Raw genomic sequence first — 20,205 nt, 5'->3', positions numbered from 1 at the left:
TAAGTTTTTCTCAATAATAGCAAAATCTGAGAATTATCAACAGATAGTAAAGTCAGCAACTTTTATCGACTCTAACGTTATTATAGATTAGTACGATTCACGTGTGAAGTATTCGTCATGTACACTTATTTTTCACAATCTGATTATACGAGATTTCTCATCTTTCGGACAATAAACGATCAGTAATTTCAGAAGTCGAATAAGCTACGCATCGTAACTTAATTACGCGGCCGCGAGACTTGGTGTTGCCGGGGTGTAATGTTATTTTTAATATTCTTCGTGTGTTTCGTTATTTGGATGCTAATCAGGTAGGAATCGATTCATCATCGCCGGCTACGGAATAACAATAATTTGAATAAAGGTTTCACTGTATAAAATCGTCACTGTTAATTGTGATAAAGATAATAATAAAGCGTTAAAAGATTATCGTACAAGGTTAGGAAATCTGTAATACCGATTGCGACATTTGCGACGAGTAATTCATTGATATTCGCATCAACCAATCGTAGTCGAGTATTTTCTAGAATGCTAAGTTAGGTTATGGTTGCTATGGTTTTCGGAGTTCACGACATACGTTGGAATTTGGAATGTATGCTATATTTATCTCGAAAGGTGGAGTGAGAATAAAGTTACGATTCTAAAATAAATTAGTAAACGTATTGTTATTATCAATAAATGCTGCTAACAATATAATAAAATAATTTTCTGTTTTATCAATGTGTACGTGCAATTTTAATCGACAAAATAATTGTCCTACTTTGTAATATTATCTACGCCGTAATAAGAAACGTTAAAATTTTTTAACATTCAAGAATCGAAATGTATTGTTAATTGTGCATACATCACTTTATAAACTATTAAAATTTACATGACAGCTGTATAGCTATATAGGTATGAAAATATCAGATATATTTAAGTGATAGATTAGGTTGTAAATAGATAGCTATGAACTATCGCTTAATACTTATCAGAGAAAGAAGAAAATGATGAGAAAGAAATATTTTCCTTTTTTTTTCAAGAATGGACAATGGATCATCTGGTTCAGACAGGAAGAAGAGGAACAAAACGACAAAGCAGCTTACTCCAAGCACCGAACGTAAGGCATCCGGATGCAATTGGGAGACTTACAAAAATTTGTTTCCCAACCCAAAGACAGAAGAAAGTACTGGAGAAAAAAGCGTCTCACAGAACAGATATCCAAAGCTTAAAAAAGTATACACCACTCCACTTCATACGGTAAATGTATAGTACTGTTTTGAATATAAATGTTATTAATAGTGAATTCTATTTCTTGATACATATCTGTCAATTGTAGGAGCCACGGGAGGAAAGCGGCAAGCACAATGCCGTCAAGAATAAAGAGAACAAGAACACTCTGACGAAGCAAGTCGCCATGGACTGCGAAATGGTCGGTATCGGCGACGGCGCAGAGAGTATGATAGCCCGAGTATCAATTGTAAATAAACACGGCGATTGTCTGTACGACAAATACGTCAAGCCGAGGGAGAAGGTCGTGGATTACAGAACGGCGATCAGCGGCATCCGACCGGAGCACTTGCAGAACGGGGAAAACTTCAACGTCGTGCAGAAGGAGGTGGCGGATATCCTGAAGGGTCGCATTTTAGTGGGCCACGCGTTGAAGCACGATCTCAACGTTCTGTATCTGTCGCACCCGCGAAGATATTGGCGGGATACTTCGAGATATAAACCTTTCCGTCAGATATCGAAGGGGAACACTCCCAGCCTGAAGAAGCTCGCGCACGAATTGTTAGGTAGGGAGATACAAGTAGGCGAGCACAGTTCCGTGGAAGACGCAAAAGCGGCGATGCAATTGTACATGTTGTATAAAAATAAGTGGGAATCGGAGAGGAAACATTGACGAGTAGATTTTCATAGATAATATCACAGGACAATCTTCCACTTTTCCAAGTCTTTCACGGAACGTCATGATCATGTAACATGAGGAACAACATCAAGTAAAACAATCTTACAAAACTCGAGAACAGAAGTTGCATAGTGCAACGTTGCCATTTGTATTTGTCTAATAGACTATTATACCATATCTAACTCTATGTTTAATTAGACGGATATAGTTAATATATAAGCTGTAATAATACATTTTATTTTAAATAATAAAATCGATATATACATATATTTTACTGTATATAAAGGTAAACCTCTTTCACATCACATAATTTCAATTGATTGCTGTTTCCTCTTCTTGATGTTTTCTTTTCATGGATATCGCACACATTAAGTTTTGAGGAAAAAAACTTAAAACTGACGTCGAATGTTGTGCTAATCGTCGCATTCAAGGATAATAAAACGTGTAAAAGAGATTGAAGGTCTAATCTTAGCGTTTATTTTGGTAAACACGCGGGATACACGACTTATCGGTATCAGCCTTGTATTTCCCCCTTTCTTTAATGATCGCTTAATACTCCACTCGGTCATTTTGCTCTTTGCTTCAGCTGTGACACATGTATCGCGCACTCCACTGAATTCCGTTTTTGCGCGAGCGCTTTGTGTTTTTCCGTTGGTGAGTAACTAGACTGTACTTTATCAAAACTTTATCTTGAATTTGATTAACGCACGCCACAAGAGATCTGTCTTGTCTTATCAAATCTCGTTAAGCGCGTTCTATTTATGCATATGTGGCGCGTTCAACGTGTAAGTTAGTCGTATTTTCAGAAGATTGACTCGCACATATCTTCGAGATTCGACCGATTAGGTCTGAAAAGTTTCAAACGTGATATCTAAATTTAAATGGAGAAAAAGAATATATGAATGTGATTTTTCTTAATATGTGATAAAAGTGTACGGAAGAAAGAACGAGGGTTCGACTTTCGATTGGACCTGTGTTGCACCTTTCACAAGTCTAGCCGGTTCACCCGTACTGTCGCGACCGATTTCGACAGGAAAAGTTGCATAAACGGATCGCGCGGATGCACGTCCGTTTGCAGATCTTTATTAATTGTTCATTAATTATTAAGAAAATCGCAAAACGGGACTTTTGTTCAGTTTAATCCGTTTTACTTGCTTACGAGAGGTGACACGGTTACCAGACACCCTATATAAATGTAATCTTAATTATTTATAGAATGACTCGTCAGCTGTATCAACGTTTCGACCGATTAATAATAATATTACGATAAAAGTGATTCAAGATTCAATAGATTAAAAATCGAGGGAAATAAATGACCTAACGAATCGAGCTACTTATTAGTGTGCTCTCTTTAGTTATGTGTTATAACTTACATAAAAATAAACAAAGATGTGTCAAACGTTTCGATCTATAATAAGATCATGAGCAAATCATGAGCAACGGTAATTACAACAGTAAATCGTCATTAAAGTTGTAAAATATAAACGCAAGTTGGAATTCGTCGCATCGCTAATAAACTTCGTAGGAGTAGTAGGTACAGCAATTTTGTTGGATGAACAGGTCAAACGTTTAACATTTTTATTTATTTTTTTCAAATTATACATAACTAATAACAAGTTCGGATCATTAGCCCATTTTATTTCTTTCGAATATTTCGCTTAAAATAAATATAAGATAACAGCTTCTCGCACAAGTTATCATTATTCTTTATCACTATTTATTATTCTCGAGACCAGAGCGATACATGTGTCACAGCGGAGTTTATCTAGTCTCAGCTTATGAGTTTAATTTATCTTTCTTTCGGTAAAAATAAAAATGAATATTAATTGAATTTATCAGAAACCAAACTGATCAACTCCACTTTTTGTAAATTTTTTACTTTTAATATCAGAGCGCATGACTGATTTATAATTTCATCGATTTTCTCTGCTTTTTATTTTATAGAGTTGATTATTTTCGCTTCTGACAGGCTCAATTATTCCTCCAACTCTTATCAGAGAAAAATTGCTTCTGCATCGGTAGAAGAATGACGAAAGCGAGCGCGATAGGTGCAGGATATCTATTTATTAAATGAATATACCACGAGATCATGCTTCATTAACTATTGAAATAGGTTGCCGATCTAGCACTTTCGCTGAAAGTGCCAACGAGGATTCCACGTGTTCTGCGAAGCTTAAAAAGCTAACAAGCGCGCAATCATGAAAATCGCCGTGATCGGCGCCGGAGCTGCGGGACTCGCTGCACTCCGGCACTGCGTTTCCGGTACTTACGGCGATCAGGTGGTGTGCTACGAAAAAACAGATCAAATCGGCGGGACCTGGGTCTACCGGGAGGAAACTGGTTCCGATAGATACGGTTTACCGATTCACACTAGCATGTACAAAAGCCTCAGGTACGGCCGCGTATTCCTCTTGCAGGCAATTTTCGTTCTCTCGGTAATCCTGCATAGAGAATACGCTAATAATAAAAGTTAATGGTCTAATTTTTAATTTCATATATCAATTTTACTCCTGTATGTCGCATCGTTACTCTTGAAATTTTCCATAAGTATTTTCGTAGAAATAAATACTCGATGAATTTTATCCGTGTATTATTGCAAATTATTCGATCCTGTTGATGAAAATATACTGCCTAATTATTCTAGAACTAATTTACCGAAAGAGGTAATGGGCTATCCGGATTTTCCGATACCGGAGGGACCCGAGAGCTACCTGACGCGCACGGAGATATTGGATTTCCTGAATGCGTACTGCGATCACTTTGCGTTACGTCCTTACATTCGGGTGAGTGCATAGAATTGCACGTAAAATTGTGCATTAAATATCATTACATTTCATCCAAATTGTTAAACATGAATTCACAAGCACTATTAGGTACTATTATTGTTAGTTATAATATTATAATACTATATTAATTATATTATTAATTTAAATTGTAATATGACATAATAATAATGATATTATAATATTAATTTTACTATAATATTAGTGCTGTGATAAATAATTAACTGATAAATAATAATAACTAGATTCTAATGGTATAAGCTTGTCATGGCGTAAACATTCCAGCTGCTGCATAATGTGGAGCTGGTGAAGCCGGTTGCGGGAAACCGGAAGTGGTCGGTCAAGGTCAGGGACTTGCAGGGGGACGTAGTCGTGATCGAGCCGTTCGACGCGGTCATGGTGTGCAACGGTCATTATTTCGAGCCCAGGACCCCGAGTATACCCGGCCAGGACATCTTCACGGGCAAGCAGATACACAGCCACGATTACAGGGTACCCGAGGTCTTCGATGGCAAGAACGTCGTCGTCTTGGGAGCTGGTCCTTCCGGTACATACGACGTTATATCACTCACTTAATTATTTCTTGAACGAGACATTTTCTTATCGCGATTCGAACGATTTGTGCCAGTTATTAATGTTTTCTTTTCACGGCTTTTAATTCTATTAACGTTTCGTTGCTAAACAAACGTTTGTGGACACCTAGTTTTGAAGGCGCGAACAATCAGAATGAAAAGTTCTCGGGCAAAGTTATTCGCGATTAAAACGCAGCGCCTTTCTGTTCTCCTATAGGTATGGATTTGGCGTTGGAAATATCCAAGAATGCGAATCGCGTGATTCTGAGTCATCACCTGACCGAGACCATTGCCACCGTGTTCCCCGAGAATGTCGTGCAGGTAAAAGCGTAAGCCCAGAAAGAAAATAGTAAAATTACACGCGGAGGTACTTCTTAGCGGCGGATGACGGTTTTTGTTTTAGAAAGCTGACGTAGTGGAATTGAAGGAACGCGAGGCGGTTTTTGCGGACGAAACGAAGGAGCGGGTCGATGTCGTCTTCTATTGTACAGGTAGATTCTCTCCCTTCTTTATACGGTATAATTGCTATGGGACATTGTCTCAGTCTAACAATTAAAATAACATATCCTTTGAATCTCTTTCCTTAAAAGGCTACAAGTACAACTTTCCCTTTCTCGCCGAATCCTGTGGGGTCCGAGTGGACTCCAACATGGTCACGCCCCTTTGGAAGCATCTGGTGTCCATAGAGAACCCTACTCTGGCACTAATTGGTCTTCCGTACTACGTCTGCGCCTTTAGCATGTTTGATTTGCAGGTATAAATCTTTTTCTTGCTAATCATCTTCCTAAAATTTAGAACTAAAAATATTACGATATCTACGTCTCTCCATTTTGACAAATTCACTTTTAAACAATGTCTCGTACTTTAGGCCATACATCGCGCTCTAAGTTTCAAATTGATACTTTGAGAGTACGTCAGACGTACAAAGGCCGCGCGCAATTTACTTTAGACACGCGACATTCCAAGCCCGTGGGGCATCCGGAGCGGATGAGATTGTCTCCGAGCGCGGTTGAAAGGAACGCGGTCGCGCGCGACGGGGGAAAAAATGCTAGAAAGTCACCGTCGCGCATCCGCGGCGTCGACCGGCCGGCCGGCCGGTGCGGCGTGCCATCATCTGATAATGGCAATACGATTACTTGCAATTTCAAGGTGCGATTCGTCCTACGACACTGGCACGGCGAGAGGCAGTTTCCCGCACGAGCGGATATGCTGCGTTCCGAGGCGGAGGAGGTGGCGAAACGCGCTGAGAGAGGTCTGCAGAAGAGACACTTTCACATGATGGGCCCCGAGCAAGGTCACTATTACGACGACCTGGCGAACGTCGCGGGGGTCACGCAGCTGCCGCCCGTGCTGACGAAACTCCACAACAACAGCAGCATGCGCTTCCAGGACGACCTAGTGCACTACCGACAGGACCGCTATAGAATCCTCGACGACTACAATTTTGTAGAACTTTAACGCTGGAACGGTTATTCGCGAGGATTATATATTTTTCAATCGTGAATTTTGTATTTTATTCAATCTGGGGATATTTATATATTCGAACACGCGATAGAGAAACGTTCATGCCTATTCTTGCTTGTAAATCAATTCTTGCTTTCCTTCGCGCAAATTAACGCGAATTTTTCTGCCATTTCGAACACGAGTAATTATCTTTTCACATTGATTAGAGTTACTTTCGTGTAGATATTATACTTTTTAATGCGATATAATTGTTTAGAAGTCTAGAGCTATGATTTTGTTATAATTATTTGAGACTCTTAATTTTTTAAATTGTCCGTACCAGCGAAGATACTTAATTTGAATAACATAATTAAAAAATATTTAGTATTTGTTTAATGGCCTATGCAAGTTGCAACTTTGAAGTTAATAATTTACCCAGCTGCCGGCAATCCTATTCTGTTGCATTAATTCTTAACGATATTGTCGTTGTGCATAATATATGATAAGAAAGCTGTACAACAACAATAAAACGATATCGATTTGTTATTATATAAGTTACAAAAGAGGTCTACCGGATTAACGGAGGATGTCGAATGCCCGCTTCTTTCGAACCAGGTCATATTCACGGACGTTGTGCACGTAAACGTGCCGTTTCGATTACAGGAATTTTGAAAAGTTTTCGCAGAAACTAATATTATAACCGAGTTTATTTTCCCCTTTGTTTCGAACATTTACAACTTTAGCATCTCAACATTGTTTGTACTCCCCCTCTTAGAATCAGATCTCTCCTTCCTGTCAGGGAAGAACCCCCAAGAAGACGAAGCCTCTTCCCAGGTAGAACAGAAAGTCAAAAAGATGGAAAAATGGTGGATAAATGACCTAAAAATCGTCTTTTTGTCGTTATATCGACATTATTTTGACTTTATCATGACTTGTTTGTTCTACCTGAGTTTCAAAGTTCCCGCAATCGTGCGATCACGTGACTCGCGGCGCGCGCACGACGCAGGCGCAAGATGTGCGTGCGGCGGCGGTGGTGGCGGCGGCAACGGGCAACGGCAACGGCAACACGTACCACAGTACCACTCAACGTACGGCGGTCGGTTAAATGTCTCGTACGCACGTACGAGACGGCGAGTGGTGGTGCGCCGTGTGATGTAGTCCCGGGTCGTCGATGTTGGCGCGAGCGTGTTTGTGCGTGTGTATGTGTACGTTAACGTTCTCCCTCTCTCCGTCTCCTCACTGTCTCTCGCCTCACGCGAGTCACACGACGTACGAGCGCGCTATCGTCCGTACGCGACGCGGTGCGATATGATCGTTTCCGCGATCCGCGAGTGATTCAGTGCCGACGATAACGGATTATCACTTGGCCGCACCACCGCCTGGAACCATGACGGTTACGCGTGCTGCTGAACGCGTCATCGTGCAGGAAACGCAGCGTGAGTAATCCCCCGAGAGTGTGTTGTTGTCGCCGTTGCCGCTCTCGCCTTTATCGCCTGCTATTGGAAGAAAACGGAAGAAAAACGTTCGCCGGACATGCACACGCCCGCAAACATATGTGTATATATCAGTATATATGTATATATATACATGTTTATACTTTTTCCTCTTAGTGCTTTCTTTTGCTCATCTGCCTCACGCTCCACCTCCCTCTTTCTCTCTCTCTTTTTCTTTCCGCGATAAATAACGAGCCGTCTCTCTTTCTCTCTCGATATTTTTCCGCTTGGCTCGTCGCGCGTCGCCTCGAGAACGCACGCTTCACTTCGTGGCTAAGCTAACGTGCGCGATCGAGCAGATCTCGAATGCAGGTCGGGAGGTAGAACCCCGCGATATCGCGTGCCATTGTTGCACCGCGCGGGTGCATGTGGCCTGGCCTGGCCACGTCGATGCGGGAGTACCATGCGGGAGAGAAGGAGAGACGGGGCGAGAGCGAGAGGAGAAAACGACGAGGGAGTCGCCACCCCCTTCTCCCGCCCCCCGAGCGGCGCACCAATATTTACGTTACATAGCGGGTGAGCGTGGTGTCGCGCGAAAAGTACGCTCTTTTCTCTCCTTTTTTCTCCCCCCCCCCCCGCCCTTTCGAAATGAGCAGCTAGAGTCGGAGTACGCACACTACCGATCGTCATTGCCCTCCTCTTTTTCCCTCGTCTCACTTCGAGGCGTAGAAAGTGCAGGAGAGCGCCTCTCTAAACGAATGGACCTAATGATCGCCGCGTCATACGCGAGCGGCACATTCGCGCTCGCGCTCCTCGCCTCGCCTCGTCTCGTCTCGCCCGCCTCGCCTCGTCGCACCGCGCCGCGCACGGGTGAATGCATTCGTAAGAATGCATTCACGTTCGTGCGGTCCCCCCCGCCCGTCCGCTCATTCCCCGCGTGCGTGTTTCTCTTTTTCTCTCTCCCTCTCCCTCCCTCCCTCTCTCTCTCCTTCTGGCCCTTCCCTCCCGCCCGCGCTGGCGTTCCTTGCCTCGCTTTATGTAATTGCGTCCCGCGGACACCTGTCCGTCGGAAACACGCGTGCGGCGCGGCGCGGCGTGAAAAGTTGGGGCCCCGAGACCACGCGAGCACGTGAGTCCGCCAGTCCGCTCGAATTTGCGCGGATCGGAGATACACGTTTCGTCTCTCGGCCGCGCCTTCCGCCTCCTTTTCTTCTTCTTCCTTTTCTTTTCCCTCGCCTCCCTTCCGCTCCGGAACCTGGGGGACTACACACTACACGTCGATCTCGTTTTCAGTGCGGCTCAATGAGACACGCTTTATCGAAGATGCGATTGCAGAAACGATTATGGGGACACCGTAACAGTTTTATAGAGATTTAAAGACTGGATTAAGACCGTTCTACTTTCCCCACTTTCCTTCACGCGCTCGTGCTGACGTTTTTTTTTCCCCCCGAAATGCTATCGGAAGATCGGAACCGGCGAGCCACCCCGGCGCGGCGTCGTCGAGGTGGAAGAGAGAACCACCGTCCGTGACGCGTGCAACGTGATACGTGACGCGTCTCTAGGGAGTCTCTTCTTAATTACGCGACGGTCCGGACGCTCATTCTGTGCGTATTTCGTTTGCATGCGATAGAACGTAGCAGATGTGCGTGTATGTGTGTGTATGTGTGTATTCGATCGACGCTCTCCTTCCTCGAAATAGCGATCTCGATATCCCGGCAAATTGCTTTAATTACGAGGTTGAAAAACGTGTTTGATATACTAACACACACACACGCACGAGTTTTTCTCTTTTTTCACGTACTTAAATTTCTGAGGAAAATTCCACGAGGGAATTATTAATTTAGCTTCCCGTTACATGTATCAAACTTTATTTATAATTCTGTTTAGTTTAAGTTTTACAGTTTTATGCTTAATTTATGGTCGTCTATAGTTTTATACTTTATTTTTAGTTATACAGTTCAAGCTATAATTTACAAGCTATATCTAGCTACGTTTATATTAAGTTATATTTATAAATTGCACCCACACACATAATTTGTGGTATTTAACATTTCGTGACAGTTGCATTCTTCTTGACAGGATTTTGAGACGAACGCAAGGCTTTTAAGATGGCTGCGAAAACGGACGACGCGGCGTCCATCGACAATCCCAACGACGGTAATTTTTTGTTGCTCTCGGATATACTGACGTAATGTAACAGCGAAAGTTTCTTAACGCTCGTAATCCCGTCTACTTGAAGGAGAGAGTCTAGACAAGGAGATATTGACAATCGGCGGAAACGATGGAATCCGAAGGAGAAGGATTCCGCCAACGTATCTGTACAATACGGGATCGGAGCAGAGTACAGGGACCTCGGACCAGGAACAAACCGCTCGGAACCGCACTCCAGCCACGGAGGATCAGTTAGGTCCGTTACCACCTAACTGGGAGAAGGCGTACACGGACACGGGAGAAGTTTATTTCATAGAGTATGTATGCGACACACCTATGCAATTAAATAATAAATTCCTGACAATTTTTCTAAATTTTTGAAATCAGTGAGTGATAGAGCCGGCTATTTTGCATTGATTGCAATATATATTGTTATAACAATTTTATTAATAATAACCTTATTGAAGTACAAATTATATATACATTGAAGCAAAAGTATATAGTAGAGAGATGCACTTCAAAAGGTGAGACAGCAATAACGTTACATACAAGCCTAGATCTTTGATAAAAATTAAAATAATAAGATAGATAATAATAATAATGATGATTTATATGCACGGATATGTGACTGACACTAAAAATATGTAAAGACGTTTATACATATTGATATATAAACAGAGATGTAAAGAATAAGTAGTAATAATGTCAAATTAGCAATTAAAGAGAATATTAACGAGTAGACAATGAAAATAACTTACGAGAATACAATGCGTGAGAATGTGAGAAATCTAGTAAAATTCGGTATATAAAATAGCACTTGTACAAATATAATCCTTGTTCTTAATTAATCTTATTTCTTGACACGTAAAAAGTGATATTAGTAAATCATGTTATAGCCACAATACCGGCACATCTCACTGGCTGGACCCGCGTCTGTCGAAATTTCAAAAGAGATCGCTGGAGGAATGCCTCGATGATGAATTACCCTACGGTTGGGAGAAAATTGACGACACCCTGTACGGCACGTATTTCATCGATCACGTGAATCGTAGAACTCAATACGAAAATCCGGTGTTGCAAGCGAAAAGAGCGCAGCAGAACATGCTCGAGAGGAAGAGTCCCAACTTTACTAGAAATCCCGACAAGCTGAAGGGTCACAGGATACGGACTACCTTATTAAAGAGTTCGCGTGGCCTGGGATTCACCATTGTCGGCGGGGACGATGCCGTGGAAGAATTCCTCCAAATCAAAAGCGTCGTGCCAAATGGTCCAGCGTGGCTGGATGGGAAGCTACAAACCGGTAATTTCCAGATACCGCTAATTCTCAGGCGTGTGACTCACTTCCGCTTCCGCATCTGTTCGCATAATTGTAACTTTTTTTCAGGGGACGTGTTGGTATACGTTAATGACACCTGTGTGCTTGGATTCACGCATAATGAAATGGTGAATGTATTCAAGTCAATTGGTAGCGGCGATACGGTAACCTTGGAAGTGTGCCGAGGTTACACGTTGCCTTTCGATCCCAATGATCCTAATACAGAAGTTGTGACCACGATCGCCGTCAACGCGCCAGGTAAAGCAAATGTTGGGGATAGTTAATACGTATTGATATTTTTATATCGGAGGATTAGAATTGTAGACTTATCCGAATCTTTTCGACAGAAGATCCTGCGATGTACATGGATTTAAACTCGTCTCTTCAAGACAACGGACGTTTCAATTTTTTGGACTCCACATTCTTGCCGGTGCACAGTCTCCAGAATGGTGAGAATCTCGCCACGACGTCTGTCAATTCGATGCCCGATCTCTGTATTTCGGACAAAATCAACACGATAAAGAGACCGAGCAGCACGGATATACTGCTGTCGGAAAGTAGCGATTTGAACGATTGTAAGGACTCATCGGTGTCTTCCAAGCCAGAGTTTCTCAGCATCGCCATCGTAAAAGGAGCCATGGGGTTTGGGTTTACGATAGCGGACTCTGCACACGGCCAGAAGGTCAAAAAGATTCTGGATCGTCAGCGTTGTAAAAACTTAATGGAGGGCGATATTCTGGTCAACATAAACGACATCAACGTCAGGAACATGTGCCACTCAGAGGTGGTGCAAGTATTGAAGGACTGCCCGCGTAACGAGGAAGCGTTGATACACGTTCAGCGAACGACGACAAAGTCGAAGGAAAAAAAGGAGAAGACCGCGCAGGATTTTTTCAGAAGTAAAACGCCTACCGCGGATATCTACAGCACCCAGTCGAAGACGGTAATACCTAGCAGACCGAAAACACCATTGATCGACACCAGAAATCGTTCCAAATCACCGACTAGCGCGAGCAGATCGAACTGGAGCGAGGTGCAGGGCGAAAATGAATTGAATCCGCTAGATAACCATTATAAGTACGCCGACTATTCGCATGGGATGTACTACTCGGATCCGTATAAAGCTAACATCACGGCCAATCTTTCGGAGAATTTTGCGGTGATGAATCTCGACGACGATTCCATTAGGAACGTTCCGAAGCGTGACTGGGTCACAAACGACAAGTTGAATATCAGTAACGACATGTATTCCATCGACATCTCTCATCATAACAATATGCTCAAGCAGAATGGATATTTGCACTCCGATTACTACAAGGATGTCTATCCAGTTCAATCGCATTCCCAGTACAATGACGACTACAATATGTATTCCATCGGGCAGGAGCAGAATGTTGACACCGGCGAGATCTGGGATAAGCGGAAAGAGACCACCAGTTTCGAGCACGAACAGCCACATTCCAGTTCCATATCTCGGTACGTATATCGTCGATCCATCAAAAGTTAAGATTTTAAAGAATTAATTTAAATTGTAATTTTTTTTATCTTTCAAAGATCCCAAATTAATACTTGTAACTATTACGTAAAATGTGTGCTTAAAAATTATTAAACATGTTTATGTACACAGAAATTTGAAAAAATACTGACGAAATCATTTTATTTGTGGTATTAATTTAAGATATCCTCAATACACGAACGAATTGGTGTGTCCAATGGTGCCCGACATAGAATGGATAGAAACTTTAGTGACTTTAGTCAGACAAGACACTGGATTTGGATTTAGAATAGTTGGTGGTACGGAAGAAGGATCTCAGGTTGGTGTTGATGATCTGTATTAACGATGTTACTTTCATATGTTACAAAAAGTGTAGTCATCACAGCTAATAAAAATGGAAATGTTAAAAATATTACGGTTAGCAGGTTTCGGTCGGTCATATTGTTCCTGGTGGAGCGGCCGATCTTGACAACAGACTCAGCACCGGCGATCTAATCATGTCTGTCGACGGAGAGAGCGTCATGAATTCTTCTCATCATCATGTAGTGCAACTAATGATAGCGGCAGCACAAAACGGTCGAGTAACTCTGGGAATACGACGTCGGATCAACACGCAGGAGCATCTTCAAGAGAACCTTCAGTCGTCTTACGGCCGACAAATGAATCTTCAATATCCGTATGACGTTACTGTCACTCGAATGGAAAACGAGGGATTCGGTTTCGTAATAATCTCGTCTGTCAACAAAGCCGGCTCCACGATCGGCAGAATAATCGAAGGCTCGCCCGCTGAAAGATGCGGAAGATTAAACGTCGGAGACCACATTCTCGCTGTCAATCATATAGATATCACAAACGTTTGCCACAAGGATATCGTCAATTTAATTAAAGATTCTGGTTATTCTGTCACATTGACGATTGGATATCCGTTGGACGATTGCTGTAGCAATACATCTCTTTCTCAAAAGGTATAGGCTTGCTTCGACAAATTTTTTAACTTAGCAGTATATTGTGAAGAATGTCTCTTTTTATTTTATTCTTTATATGTCCATATTGATTATGGAGCGATTAAAGTGTTGAATTTTTCTGTTTAGGACGAGCCTACAGGAGATGGAGATGGGGGCCAGTACCATGCTGTAGAGTTGACTCGGGGTACCCGAGGTTTTGGCTTCAGCATACGTGGTGGCCGTGAATTTCAAAACATGCCGTTATTTGTCTTGCAAATCGCAGAGAACGGCCCGGCATCTATCGATAATCGGCTTAGAGTGAGTAAAATTTTGATGTTTTTATTTCCGTTTGAATAATATTGATTGGCTCGTTTGTTACAAACTATAAATTCAGTACGAAGCTGATATAAGCTCCAAGTACCTAGATGAAAATCGTCTTAGGCTTGTATTGGCCTATTAATGTTTAATTAATTTAAATAAATTTAAATCGAATATATATTGCTAGAAATATAATGCGTTTTAAACTATGAATACACAATTATATGTAAGTATTATGTTATTTCTAGATTGGTGATCAAATAATCGAAATAAATGGTATTAATACCAAAAATATGACGCATACAGAAGCGATTGAGATTATACGTAACGGTGGACCATCTGTTCGTCTGTTAGTGCGACGCGGCTGCCAGATGCCTTCAGTGGTAGGTGCTCCTCCACATCTCTACGATATGAACATATAGACAATTAACTTTTTGATAATAACATATTAATCTTAACTTCATGACATTTTCTCTTACTTTTGACGATACTAATGCTAACATTAGCACTGTATAGAATCTCTTTGACGATCTGGAAAACAAAGCTTTTCAGGGTATATAACATTAGGTATTATGCTAAATGAAGAAGATGAAAGACAATACAAGAAAAAAAGAATCTCAATACGATTACGTAATTCGCTATTACAATAGGAACGGTGATACAGACATGATCAAAAAAAAATTATTGTATTGCACAATTCTTTGCAAAGTCTTAGGTGAATTTAAAGTATGACAGGGACAAAAAATATGCATTATTTATAACAATTATACATGTATAATTGATTTTTGCGACTACATCGCGTGATACTTCCTTTTTACGATGTTTCGATAACGTTTATATAATATGAATGATTTAAACTATGTTCACTTGCAAATTTGTCATTATGATAAACATTTGTACTTGCCTTTAAAAGTAGCGTTGAGCTATAAATTCGATAACACCATTTGTGATCAATTTGCGATAATGAACGATGAACAGTGATGACAAAAAGTTTCTATCGTAATTAAATATGCTTGTAGGCGTATTAAAAATATTCTCTAAGTAGAGAACGGATATTCGAGAGGGAACACACAGATGACTTTTTTTCTTGCAGCTATCATTGCGCAGCTTGCGAAGGTTTTAATATAAGGACAATTGTACTTGCTCATCCTAACAAAATTAGGCTGGTGCTAACCTAGTTTCTCTTAATTGATCTAATCGCAGAGTAAACGTAATTCATCCTAACACGTGTGATAGCTTTGAAAGTATATGTGCCTTTTTGCGCGTGTTCCGTATTTTAATGAGATTATTAAGTAAATACCGCAGCCTTCGAAAGTGATTGTAAACCTTCATTGAAATTCATTATAGAGTAATCTCACAATCGACCAAATAAGTATTCGACCGAACCACGAGGGCACCCCGTGCAGGCATTTATCGAAATTACCCGAGAGGGGTGTGCCCCGCAAAAAACGTCAAAAAGTTCGATTTTCCATTTCATTGAACTGCTGCTCATCCAAAAACAGATATTTGTAACGAGCGCTTTCGGCGTTTTCATGCTTCTCGGACGATACGAGATAAGCTAATATTTCGTAAGATCGAGAATTTATTCCTTTACGGAAAGAGCGATTGTCACGGCATTTATGAAATACGTTTAAGCATAGTCTTCTCGTTTCTTCTTTTTTTTCTTTTTAAGAGAAGCAAACTGTTTAATTTATACAAATGCGAATAGTAAATCACCAATGACTTACGCTGTGTGAAAGTACATATATAGAAAATAGCGCAATAATGCGTCAAAAGTGTAAAATTGCGGACACTATTTGCTGACGCAAGCAGCATTGATACACATAAAGAATCTCAGAATTGGATATCTTATATCATGTAGAAATGACAAACAGCTGTATGCCCATACGCTGTAAGGTGATACTGTAGACTGGCGTTTATAATAATATAAATTTATTATTCGTCTGCTCTTCTCAATAATGTTTCAAAGTGTAGACTTTTAAAATTTAGGCTCCTATTATATACATATATATATATATATATATAGACACCACTTTGTAAATCTTTTTTTTAGATAGCGACATAATTGTGGCCTTGACGATAAAGTGTTACGCCTTTTGAAAGCACATAAAGAGATCTCGCGTGAGAGAGTTAGTAATTGTTTAATTGTTCTCGTAACGCGAGACTCTACCGTTTTCGGATTATGATAAAAATTTAAACTCATTCATCATCGATGTCTTGTCTCCCCCCTTTTTTCCTAAGTATTTATTACCAGTTATATGAAATGTATATGTATGTCAGAGTAATTATGTATAAAATTAAGGATTCATACAACCAAAGAAGTGAATGCACTTATCAGCCATTTTGTTTTGAGATTGAGTGGTGGAAGATCGATATGATAGAATTTATTATTGTAATAATTAATCAATCTCTTTTTCGGGCGATAATTATTCTCGCGCCCGTGATTAATCCACGTTGTTTCTATCGATGAATCATGCATAACAAAATTATGATGGAGAACGAATTTGACAGAAGTTTTTCTTCATTCTTCCTGTCTTTTTTCGATGTTTATGAAAGTTACATGGTTGAAAGAGTAACGTATATATTTTTTTACTTGTAAAATAGTGAGATATGGCAGATGTTGTTCGGCACGATGTATTAATGAGACAAATGATGAAAAAAAAAAGAAAAGATAAGCTAGATTGTATTTTTAGATCTCAGGATTGATGTGTAAGGAAAAAAAGAATGTAATACATATATACATATATATATGTGTGTTGTGTGTATATATATATGTATATTGTATATGTATATACATGTTATATATTTTATATATATATAAATTATATATGATATACGTTGTATATATAAAATATATAAATATATATATGTTTTACACTTATTACATGTATGTTTAACGAACAATTCGTATAAGCGATAAGCAGCAGCAAACGCATTTAATCGGATCACACAGTATCCATTTTATAATATCATCGCGTTTATTTTTTATAATTATATATAAAGAATTTGTATATTGTATAGGAAATTGCGTAAGTTTAGTGTAAATATATATACTTGTTTTTCGAAGACTAAAGGATAATGTTGATAATTTATAAGGCTATCGTAAGAAGCAATAACGCGTCAATCGTTGTCTTATCGAGATTCACACGTCGAGAATACGCGCGAGTCTTTACTACTCGTTCTGCCTTTTCTCTTGCCAAAGCTCCAGTTATATCGCATTTCTTTTTAACGTGATCATCGTCTCGTAGGCAATTGCGACGAATGACTTAGAGTCTAGTTGGAAAAAGAAATATCGGAACGTTTCATCGTTATGCCCGCGCGTTACACATCTCGAGTAGTAAAGACAGCACCGATCATTAAATTTTTAATCGCACGCACGGAAAGTATTTTATACATATTCGATTGATACACCAATTTAACTGAATATCAAACGGTTATTTTGTACGAGCTTCGTATATTTATTGTAATTCAGATATAAACCGAATTCTGTATATGTCCGTTATGTCTTAAATAATCGTCGTTGAATAATCCGAGGTAAAAGAAAACCGATATTGTTGCTAAGAATATAATATACTACCGATATATATTGTTGTTGAAATATACTGAAATAATAAATACTGCATTGAAAAAACTGCGAAGGAATGTGATTTATAATCTTTCGGAGATCGTCTTATATTTCTTTCTCTCTTCCTCGGAATTAAATTAAGAATTAAATATTTGTCGTTAAAAATGTTTGCAACAAAGCATCAGTGTGCAATACAATACTGATATAATTGCGGAATATTTTTGTGAGACATTGTTAATTACATAAATAATTCTACGAATATCACAATCGAGGATTAAGTTATCATTAATCAGTTATTTTTTTATCGATACATAGATATAAAATAATAGCTAATTATAAGTACTGGTAATTAATCAACGACGTGTACATAAAGTTGTAAAGAAATTTATTTTTTTTCTTAAACAAAGAACATATTTTCTTGATAAACAATCAAGTATTTTATATTTTATTTATTGTATTAAGAAAAAGTGATTTTCAATTTGAGAGAAATTCAATTATTTATCTTTATCTCTTCGTTTTAATCTTTTCTTTTTATTTACGTTCTATCAGTGAAGAACTGAGATTGCTTCACATTGTAATGCGTTTAAGCCTCTCGTTCTCAAATCATTTAATAGCTGCAAAAAGGTATTCGTAATTTTGATATCATTTTATTTACAGAGAAGTTTTTAAGTATTCACTTTTTATTTGTATATGTATAGATATGTATAAATTGGATCTATAATTATATATGACTACAATAAGAACGACAGGGCTAAATACCGATCGAAAGTCTCACATTGTAAATTTGAAATTAATTTAGTACGATCCCTCCTCCTCCCCTCTCTCTCTCTCTCTCTCGCTTATTGTTAATTAGAAATATTTCAAAATACATTTAATAACATATCCGCTTCGACCCGTTGCCCTTTAAACACGGTGTTGTCGCGGAGCATACAGAAACAAGCAAGCGTTTCCATTTTCGCGAAGCGATCATTAGTGATCGTCCGTTTACGCTTGTCGGTCAAACTGGTTAGCCTACAGCCCCGCTGAATGTTTCCGCATTCCACCAAGACGGCGTACTTTCCGAGGACGTGAAAAGGTGGGTAAGGTTATCGATCCTTATCGGCGCGTTCATTCAGGCTCGGCGCGATTTCCGCGAAAATCCGCGTGTCCGATCTTTCCAATTAATCGCGATCGGCGCACGGGGAGGCCAATTACGGCCTTTTCAGCGTGCCGATTGCCACTCACTTTTCTCGAAACCTAGGCACGCACGTCATCGGCCGATCGCCGGCGGTTCCGCGTAAACTCGGAATCTGCGTTGCGATTTCTCTTCGCGCTAATTCTAATAAAATTAATCATGAGATCGCCACGTGCGATCGCTTGACGTCAAATATTGAACGAACGCGATACGAAATCTCATGAGGAAACCCGAAAGCGTAATAAATATATTATATAGATACATAACAAAAAAAATACATCTAGATTCCAGCTTATTAGAGATATGACTTCGACTAAACTTCGATTAAACTTTGATCGATGATTCACTTATCCGGTAGCACCGTTGCTACCTCATTAGTATACAAAATTACACATTATACGGAATTAAATTACATCCCTAATCTGAAGTCAGAAAAATCGAAACCTTTTGAGAAATATTCGAAAAGTTCTGGACACTTTTGGAGCTTCGGCGAAAAACAGCTGCGACCGGTTGTGTTTACGTCAATAAAACACCAAACGTATAGTCGGCGTAAGGTGTCTGGATTATTCTCTGTTTGTTTTGTTTATTCTCTGCTCTTATTGGAATATTGTTGCAAATGTCGAAACTTGATACAATCCTCATGGATAACAGTGGCAAGACCACTAGGAGACAATGCTCCCTAATTCCCGAAAAGAAATTCCTAATCCCTCTTCCAACATTCTCTTTTAAAATAACAATAAAAATGCTGATGATGTATCTCGAGCCTTATTTAATTTTATCTTTTGTTTGTTGCATTTATTCTTTTTAGAAGCAGAGAACGTCATAAATAAAATTTTTTTGCTCAAAATCCAATTTTTATTTTCATCTCACTTCGTGTCGTATATTCTAAAAAAATTCGAAAGTATCTAAAATCGTTTAATTCCGATTTCAAGTATTTCGGATTAAAAATTCTCAATTTGCGTTAATTTTTATTGTTAATAATAGAAAAAAGATTAGGGACAACAAATTATATAATTATAAAATTCTTTTGACAATATTGTCGCTTGAATTAATCGAAGTTTGGTCGAAGTCATCATGAATTTCAGAGAGCTCTCTAAAACAATTTGTAACAATTTATACATTCAACT

General features: G+C 39.6%; 3 protein-coding genes across 16 annotated transcripts; all 3 read left to right on the top strand.

The window, feature by feature from the left end:
• Positions 1-95: 95 nt before the first annotated feature.
• On the top strand, positions 96-2,154 carry LOC139808446 (RNA exonuclease 4). Of its 5 annotated transcripts, none has more exons than XM_071770442.1 (3): positions 96-308; positions 1,020-1,242; positions 1,316-2,154. In XM_071770442.1, the coding sequence occupies exons 1-3, from the start codon at positions 259-261 to the stop codon at positions 1,877-1,879; spliced, it is 837 nt and encodes a 278-aa protein (XP_071626543.1). In that variant the 5' UTR covers positions 96-258; the 3' UTR covers positions 1,880-2,154. The 5 variants fall into 5 exon arrangements, with proteins under 5 accessions (XP_071626543.1, XP_071626544.1, XP_071626546.1 ...); XM_071770443.1 differs by having other exon boundaries at positions 99-308; positions 1,020-1,236; XM_071770445.1 differs by lacking the exon at positions 96-308 and adding an exon at positions 498-612.
• LOC139808445 (senecionine N-oxygenase) lies at positions 1,633-6,744 on the top strand. 2 transcript variants are annotated; one of them, XM_071770439.1, is made up of 8 exons: positions 1,633-1,772; positions 3,999-4,277; positions 4,530-4,668; positions 4,954-5,215; positions 5,458-5,561; positions 5,644-5,731; positions 5,831-5,994; positions 6,390-6,744. In XM_071770439.1, the coding sequence occupies exons 2-8, from the start codon at positions 4,084-4,086 to the stop codon at positions 6,696-6,698; spliced, it is 1,260 nt and encodes a 419-aa protein (XP_071626540.1). In that variant the 5' UTR covers positions 1,633-1,772; positions 3,999-4,083; the 3' UTR covers positions 6,699-6,744. The 2 variants fall into 2 exon arrangements, with proteins under 2 accessions (XP_071626540.1, XP_071626542.1); XM_071770441.1 differs by lacking the exon at positions 1,633-1,772 and adding an exon at positions 2,294-2,539.
• Positions 6,745-6,894: 150 nt separating this feature from the next.
• LOC139808440 (membrane-associated guanylate kinase, WW and PDZ domain-containing protein 1) lies at positions 6,895-15,653 on the top strand. 9 transcript variants are annotated; one of them, XM_071770428.1, is made up of 11 exons: positions 6,895-8,119; positions 10,196-10,273; positions 10,356-10,584; positions 11,149-11,567; positions 11,652-11,840; positions 11,930-13,058; positions 13,261-13,396; positions 13,500-14,042; positions 14,169-14,339; positions 14,588-14,722; positions 15,433-15,653. In XM_071770428.1, the coding sequence occupies exons 2-11, from the start codon at positions 10,225-10,227 to the stop codon at positions 15,460-15,462; spliced, it is 3,030 nt and encodes a 1,009-aa protein (XP_071626529.1). In that variant the 5' UTR covers positions 6,895-8,119; positions 10,196-10,224; the 3' UTR covers positions 15,463-15,653. The 9 variants fall into 9 exon arrangements, with proteins under 9 accessions (XP_071626529.1, XP_071626525.1, XP_071626531.1 ...); XM_071770424.1 differs by adding an exon at positions 9,410-9,720 and having other exon boundaries at positions 14,588-15,653; XM_071770430.1 differs by having other exon boundaries at positions 11,164-11,567; positions 13,503-14,042; positions 14,588-15,653.
• Positions 15,654-20,205: the final 4,552 nt, after the last annotated feature.

This window comes from Temnothorax longispinosus, chromosome 2, assembly GCF_030848805.1.
Source record: "Temnothorax longispinosus isolate EJ_2023e chromosome 2, Tlon_JGU_v1, whole genome shotgun sequence".
Classification (NCBI taxonomy): Eukaryota; Metazoa; Arthropoda; class Insecta; order Hymenoptera; family Formicidae; genus Temnothorax; species Temnothorax longispinosus.
Note: the sequence above shows the minus strand (reverse complement) of the source record. Positions and strands in the feature narration are given on the sequence as shown.

What these genes read in the sequence shown, in the direction of transcription:
- LOC139808445 (XM_071770439.1), top strand. Translation starts at nt 4,084, where the DNA reads ATGAAAATCGCCGTGATCGGCGCCGGAGCTGCGGGACTCGCTGCACTC. An exon ending in AGCATGTACAAAAGCCTCAG is followed by an intron (nt 4,278 to 4,529) that starts GTACGGCCGCGT and finishes TAATTATTCTAG; the next exon opens with AACTAATTTACCGAAAGAGG. An exon ending in TCCCCGAGAATGTCGTGCAG is followed by an intron (nt 5,562 to 5,643) that starts GTAAAAGCGTAA and finishes TTTTTGTTTTAG; the next exon opens with AAAGCTGACGTAGTGGAATT.
- LOC139808446 (XM_071770442.1), top strand. Translation starts at nt 259, where the DNA reads ATGTTATTTTTAATATTCTTCGTGTGTTTCGTTATTTGGATGCTAATC. An exon ending in GTTATTTGGATGCTAATCAG is followed by an intron (nt 309 to 1,019) that starts GTAGGAATCGAT and finishes TTTTTTTTCAAG; the next exon opens with AATGGACAATGGATCATCTG. An exon ending in CTCCACTTCATACGGTAAAT is followed by an intron (nt 1,243 to 1,315) that starts GTATAGTACTGT and finishes TGTCAATTGTAG; the next exon opens with GAGCCACGGGAGGAAAGCGG.
- LOC139808440 (XM_071770422.1), top strand. Translation starts at nt 10,225, where the DNA reads ATGGCTGCGAAAACGGACGACGCGGCGTCCATCGACAATCCCAACGAC. An exon ending in GATCGCCGTCAACGCGCCAG is followed by an intron (nt 11,841 to 11,929) that starts GTAAAGCAAATG and finishes TCTTTTCGACAG; the next exon opens with AAGATCCTGCGATGTACATG. An exon ending in CATTCCAGTTCCATATCTCG is followed by an intron (nt 13,059 to 13,260) that starts GTACGTATATCG and finishes TATTAATTTAAG; the next exon opens with ATATCCTCAATACACGAACG.